At 44.0% G+C, this 7,171-nt stretch overlaps 1 protein-coding gene across 2 annotated transcripts in view; it reads right to left on the bottom strand.

Moving 5' to 3' along the window:
• Positions 1–210: 210 nt before the first annotated feature.
• The window catches only part of si:dkey-246g23.4 (uncharacterized protein LOC559426 homolog), an 8,028-nt gene continuing 1,067 nt past the window's right edge, over positions 211–7,171 (bottom strand). Inside the window, exons 1-5 of one of the 2 annotated variants that reach the window (XM_053427111.1) lie at positions 6,770–7,013; positions 5,980–6,123; positions 5,257–5,891; positions 4,476–4,716; positions 211–1,261 (exon numbers count right to left, since the gene is read on the bottom strand). In XM_053427111.1, coding sequence (XP_053283086.1) covers positions 1,062–1,261; positions 4,476–4,716; positions 5,257–5,891; positions 5,980–6,123; positions 6,770–7,004 — 1,455 coding nt within the window. In that variant the 5' untranslated portion in view covers positions 7,005–7,013 and the 3' untranslated portion in view covers positions 211–1,061. Of the gene's footprint in view, positions 1,262–4,475; positions 4,717–5,256; positions 5,892–5,979; positions 6,124–6,769; positions 7,019–7,171 lie in introns of those variants that run through there. The other variant, XM_053427110.1, reaches the window with a different exon arrangement.

Raw genomic sequence — 7,171 nt, 5'->3', positions numbered from 1 at the left:
ACTGCAGCAGGTTTGAGATGTGGATGTGGGGCCTCTCGCTGGTCCGGGGGTATGAGCGCTCGCTCGCTCGCCGGTTGCACATACCAAACATTCTGCAGCAGCTTCTCACTCGGTTTCAGGCTTCACTCCTGGGACACAAGTCGGGGCGAAGCTCATTCAACAACAACTTATTTTATTGTTTAATTTAACGCTTCAGTTCACTTTTGCGGCTGATTAAAATAAGTCTGTAAATTAAAGGGAGCAGTCTTCATACATTTTCTTAGGTTTTGAGTAATCGTACCAAAACAACTGATGAAACTTAATTCAGTTGATATCTGAGAACTCTCAGATTTTCCCTGTGTTGTAATGTTTGTGTATTTATCTACATTTTGCAGCTCACCCCTGCAGCTGTGCAAGCTGCAACTGCAACATCACCATCCTCTCACTGGGGGGAGCCATAGTCACATTTTCACTGAGTAACGCAGCATTCATCTATTCATAAAACATCTGTAATAAATGATACAAAAAGACTGAGGGAGAAAGTAGTGATTTAAGACTTAATAATCTAAATATTATATAATTTGAACAGGAAAAGTGTCCTGGTTAAAACATTTAATCTCTTAAAAAAATACATACATTTTTACAAATGAAACAATTCAATACATTAGAAATAAATGAAGTAACTGGAAAAATGTGCAAAGCATAATAAGAACGAAAAAGACAAGGTTTCAAGTATCGTGGTTGCAGCCTGGTATTTAAACTGCCCATGGGCACGTGGGCAGATTAAAGCTCCTCTATTCCAACAACAGTTTGACCACTGATAACAAACAGGGCAGATCTACCGCAGAGTGTTTTATCAGTCTCATTGTTTCCTGCACGCACACACTGTCTGTGGTCTGTGTTACAAACAGAGATGCTCACACCAATCCATCACATCATCACCTACAGACACTTGATGATCCAAAGACCCGGTCAATCCTGCAGATCATTCTTCACGTGACACGTTCAGACCTCTGACCACACTGCCTCGGTCTTGAGATTAACCTCCATCAGCATCCGAAACTATTTCTCCATTTTGTATTTCATGCCCTCAGATCTTTGACTTCGCCTCCGAGGCTTTGTCCCATTTTGTCCGTTTGCATATTGTGATTCTTCCTTGTCGACCTCTGACCCCTGCGGGTCATCTGATGGAGGAGGAGCAGGAACAAGGCAGAGACGAGGAGAGACACTCCGGCCATGATGAAGCCCGTCCCGTAGTTCCCCATCTTATCAATGAAGTATCCTGAAATGAAAAGTACACATCGCAGCTTTGACACAGTTTCTGACCCATAGTGGCCACAACACAGAAATATCACAAATCATGTTTTCGGCTTGATTTAATATCAGAGAGTTATACACACGGTAAAATGCCAAGGCAGAGATACGGCGAAGAGGGGTCTGTGTAAATTAATTTCCTCCTAAGACGGTAATGCCAGGACTTTTCCTTCCGTGAAGGAGGAATAATGAACACGCTTTGATGCATCTTCAACATCCATCAAGTCTGCGCTCCTCAAAGAGCTCGAAGGACTGAACGGTACAGTAAATAAGTTAGAAATAGCCTCTGTGTCAGTGGGACCTTCTTGAGTTATAAATAGGACACCACGGGCATCTACTCTACCTCAATTAGCACTTGACTTGATTTGAGGGCAGCGTGAACCTTCAGCATTTTCTTTAATTTTGAGATTGTTTCTAAGAACTCGTGACGCTAATGGAGATGTTCAATTGGGAATGAGAAATGTCGGTTTGAAAGACTGAGTGTGGAATGGAAAGTATTTGTTTGTGTTTTCCAAACTGTTCCTGATATAAACAGCCAGTGTCAACGAAACCTCACTTTATTCATAACAAAGTAAAATACCACAGTTAGGTCGTATTCCTCTGCCAACCACTGCAGGTTCAGTAAACACACATTTTTCCAGATGGCCACCATGACTTTTGACCTTTGACCCCTGAAATCGAATCAATTGATCTCTCAGTCCAAGTGCAAAGTGGTAGAATTATTTTTTAAATTCCCTAGAGAATTGAGATATCGTGTTCAAGGGGCAAAAACATGTTTTGTGAGAACACGTGTCTTTTTACTTTTGACCTTTGACCCCCCCCAACCCTAATCAATTGATCCCTGAGTGTACGTGAACATTTATGCCACGTTTGAAAGGATTCTCTTGAGACAATCCTATTCTTAATCATGAAGCAAAAAGCAAGGCATTAAAATACAGACAAGTCTAAAAGTAAAGTCAAAGAGGGAAGGGACAGCAGCCTGTCACACTTCAAAAACTCTAATTGCCCTGATTCCCTGTTTCTTGCTTCTCCTACAGCTTCTTATAAATCCATAATTTCCCACTCGGCCAGAGAGGGCGTCCCCAGCTGATTGACTCCTGGCCGGGGCTCAGAGGCGCGGCGCTCTGTGGCCGAGTTCCGGTGCCAAAGTCAAGCTGAATATTTTTCCAGGCTGTGTTTACCTCTAGTGTTGTGTGTCATTACTTCACTGGTTTGCGGATCAGAGCTGTCGGCGGACCTGCTGCAGTTTGCATCCACGAAAAAAAAAGAACAAAGTTGTGTTCCGTTGATTTCCCTGACCACCAGACTGTCATTTTTACTGAGTGGCTATTTCTGCTTTTCACAAGAGGACGGATAAATGGAGACGACTTCCAACACGCTGCTTAAGTAGATGAGACATTTGAGACGCTTTCGAAGCTGCTGCCAAAACTTGTCCATTTAGTCCGAGACGTATTCAAACGTTTTATCGAAGCAGTAAAAAAATATTACACCTACAAATATTACACCGACACTCTCCTCATTAATTTAACACCTTAACGAACCACAAGGGTGAAAAATTACGTACATTATAAAAAGCAGACGGACATTTTTATCCTGTAATCGTAAGAGGCTGATATTATTTTGCATGTGTCCTGTATTAGTTCTGTATCTTGTTGAGACTTAAAGCTGCTATAATCAATATTCATATCAAATGATCGTGTGTCAGTGAAAGTTGCTTCTCGTGAGGAATAATTTACTTTTTGTGGATTTTATCAAAGAACACAAACAATTATTGATTTGATATTCGGTCATCGCTGTTATAACTTGTTTTGAATAACTGATTATCTGCAAAATGTACAACATTCCCATCAGCCCATGCTGTATTTAGTGTTTATCACTCACTCTGTACAAAGATGCAAAAACATGATGACTCCGCCAAAGTGAAGCCTAAGCACCTTGGCTGCCCCCTGGTGGCTGGTTGCAGTGTAGGTTTCTGTCATTTCAGGTAGTTCTGATCTCACTGATGTTTGCTCAAGTGGATTCTTTTCCAGAGTAAGTCGTAAGTAGGTATTTGAAAAAAACAGGGAGACCTCATTTTTGGATAGTGGGAGGAAGTGGAGACACGTCGTCCATCTTTATATGAGCCCACAGAGAAATACCAGTTCACTCGGTCGATTCCTTCAGATCTACTGAGCAATCTATCGTCTTTCAGCTGATTGTTTTGGTTTCCTTTAACTTCAATGTTTTCGTGCAATCCCTCAGGAGTTTCAGTATCGGCAGGCAGGTGTTGTTTTCAGTAAAGGTTTATTTCAAAACCCACTGTGCTCTTTTTGTTGCAGCCAGCAGGCAACGTTAGCGACCGTCTGTTGAACCTCGAGGAGCATTTAGGAGCTAAAGAGTTCGATGGCTGCTCTCAGGAGCCGGGAGGAGAGTGAATAATGGGCTTACATTCGTCAGGCTGACACAAACTCCATATCTGCTGGACGTGTAAATGTGTAGAAAGCATTTGTTTCCCTATTAGCTTTATATAATGTGATAGTAATTAGTCACAAAAGCAGTGATTGTCGCTTTAAAAAGAGATCTCAGGGAAAATCCAATTTGGAATTTGTCAGTGTGTAACTACAGTCACTGCATCACAGTGTGTGAGTGAGAATGTCTCATGCAGCAGAATGGGAAGTTGATTTAAAGGGAAAAAAAAAGAGGAATCGGCGATCGGCCATGAAATTAACACGTCGGGATTTTTTCTCATTTCTGCTTAGTTGCTCTTTCAATATGAAACGACTATATCCTATGGGATGGACCATCGACACAATCCATGATTAATTGAAGGGTGGCGCTGCATGTCAGGCAGGTATGAAAATCTCATTTCCAATGAATGGGCTCAGTGGGCCGGAGTTACAATGACGAGCGGTGTACGAGCTCATCCATTGTGTGTGATTTAATGAGCCGGAAGAATGGGACAGAGAGAGAACGACAGACACTGTAACCTTGAGGTAATGATTTGGTTTTTTTCTAAACTTCCGCTGACAGAAATGTTAACATAATTAGATAATATTCTATTCTACTCTGTCTATTGCTCCCTATCACAGCCAGTTAACAGGAATCACAGGGAACGACAAGTCAAAAACGTTGGAGCTGGATCCATCTCTTACAGGCGCAGCAGGTAAACGCCGGGTGCTTAACAAGGCATCTGTCTTACTCACCAGCGATGGGCGGTCCGAGCAGGCCTCCGCTGCTGCGTATGAGCATGAAGAACCCCAGAGCGCTGCCGAGCCTGTGAACGCCCACCACCTCGGCCAGCATGGTGATGTGGATGGAGACCGTGGCGCCGTATACAAGGCCGTAAACCGCGCTGAAGGCGGCCAGCTCGGAGAAGGAGGAGGCCAGTGGGCAGAGGAGCAGCACGGAGCCCAGGAGAATCACCGTGGCCGTCAGCTGTTGCACCTGGTGGCAAGAAAAACACAGGGACGTGACCCCGACACCTTCCTCCACACACTGATCGGGCAATATGCTGCAATAAGAGCTGTTTGACATTTTGTGAAATGTTTTTTTTTTTTTATTTGGGTTTGTTGGATTATCTGACTATTTACAGGATAACACAGAAACAGCTAAACCAATTTTTTGAAGGTGGGGGTGTGGGCCAAGAGAGAACCCGTTAACTTTAAGAGCGGATTCGATTAAGGGGATGGATTTAGGATTCTTGTACTTCAACCTTGTGAGATAGGATGTTTTTTAAGGTGGTGAAAAGGATGGTGTTAAGAAAGAACCCATTGAATCTTGGGGTGGATCCAGGGATGTTTTTTTATCACTTTCTTTAACACTACGAGATCGTGTGCCCAGGAAGTAATTCATGGATCTTGATGAAAACTATCAGGCTGATATATCCCAGTGTGTGAACTTCGGTGCAGCTTGATGGAATTTAAGGGAACTACTGGGGCCTTGGAGGAGATTTATATCACTTTCCACTCCTTTCACTGAACATACCGTCTCCACCAGTCTCAGGTTTGCCACCCAGCCAAAGAACAGCCTTCCAAACAAGTCCAGCGCTGCAGAGATGGACATGAGCGCAGCCGCCTGGTATTCCTCGATTCCTTTACTGCGAGCATAAGGGACCAGGAACAACGCTGGGGCAAAGAAACCCAGAGCAGCAAACACCCCAAACATTGAGTAGACCATGAACTGGGCATTAGAGATGAGGGTGTAATCTACATAGCGCAGGATTTTGGTCCTGAATCCAGCCGTCGTTGAGTCTTTTGAATCCGTGATCTCCTCGGGGTCTTCAGCACACACCTTGACTGTTCCCAGATCAGACTCCTCAGGTATTCTCTGCTCCTCTGTCTCTTCTGCTTCGACCTCATCCACACGAGTCCCCTCTGCGGTGGCTTTAAGCGGCCTCAGTAGCATCCCACACAGGCACAGGTTGAGCTGCAGGGCCCCCAGGATCAGCAGAGCCCCCCTCCAGGTGTAGGTGTCGATCAGCAGCTGGAACAGGGGTGTGAGGACGAAGGTGAGGATGCACTCTCCAGTGCTGGACACGGCGTTCGCCAGCGGACGCCTCCTCTCAAAGTACAAGCCCAGCATGGTCACTGTGGGGGTCCAGGTCAAAGCGTAGCCCAGACCTACAGCAAAGGAAATATGACAGCATGTGTGCGTGTCTTGGGGTCACTGTTATCTTTGTGTTGCATCAATTTGCATCAAACAGCTCACCATTCAAGAAGCCCACTGTTAAGTAGAGTTCAATCACGTTATTAGCACAAGACCCAATCATGAGTCCTAAGCTGCAAATCAGTCCACCGGTGATCACCACAGAGCGATGGCTGCAGCGAGCAGTCAGAGCAGAGGCTACAGGAGCTGCAGAGGGACACACAGGACACAATCCTGTTCAGCACATACATACATGTATATATCTATATATTTATACATATGAAGGTAAAACTAATGCAGTGTACTGTACCTTAAGCACTCCACACACAGTATTTATTTTTAAGATATAGATTTCCTCTTCACATATAATCCCGTCTGCTAAATATTTTCAGTGAAGAATTTACATTAAACCACGTAAGACTTAAAGTGATTTAACATTAATCCGAGTGTCACTTACTGTCTTTAAGGCCCACGTCTGCTGCAGATAGTAATACATTTTACCAGCACCATGAAATTATGAGACCATGAGATTAAAAAAGCGACCTGAGTATTTATATAAGACGTTTGTGAGTGATTAGTGGAATTCATTCAGCAAAAGAGAGGATCTGGGGTTTAACGTTTTTTATTATCTGAATGTAAGAGATAATTCAGATGGTGGTCAGACCCTGAATAAGCCTGTGTTCGTGCAGAGTCATCTGAAGGATCATGGGCATAGAGACGGGGGGGGATTATGATTAATCTGAATACTGTTGAAATTGAGTTATGTACTGCTGCCCTGTAAACGTATACACTTTGCTTTCTTTATACATGTGTTTATTAAATTACATTTTAAAGTCATGGACTAAATAATTACCTGCAACGTGAATGGTGCCCACAGCAATAGAGGTGATCCATGATGTTCCTGCTGCCGTGGTTTGAAAGCATTGCTGTATCTCGACGTAGAAGACGCCGAAGGACTTAATGACCCCGAAGGTCAGTCCAAAGACCAGGAAGCAGGAGAGCAAGATGAACCAGGCGTAGCCACCGTCCGGGGCGGCTGCCGGCGCCACAGCCATCCTCCCCCTCTGGAGCTTCTTCAGAGAGTCCATGTTAATCTGCACGGCTTTAAACAGAAGGGAGAGATGCAGCCATACTACTTATCTTTGTGTACTTTTCACTGGTTCATCACACTCATACAAAGTAAATAATTTGATGCTGCCTGTGCACAAAGCCAAGTGTCTACAGTAAACACATGACTTTCCCAGTTAGTGCAGAA

The sequence above is a fragment of the Pleuronectes platessa genome, chromosome 7 (genome assembly GCF_947347685.1).
Source record: "Pleuronectes platessa chromosome 7, fPlePla1.1, whole genome shotgun sequence".
NCBI classification, from domain to species: Eukaryota; Metazoa; Chordata; class Actinopteri; order Pleuronectiformes; family Pleuronectidae; genus Pleuronectes; species Pleuronectes platessa.
Note: the sequence above shows the minus strand (reverse complement) of the source record. Positions and strands in the feature narration are given on the sequence as shown.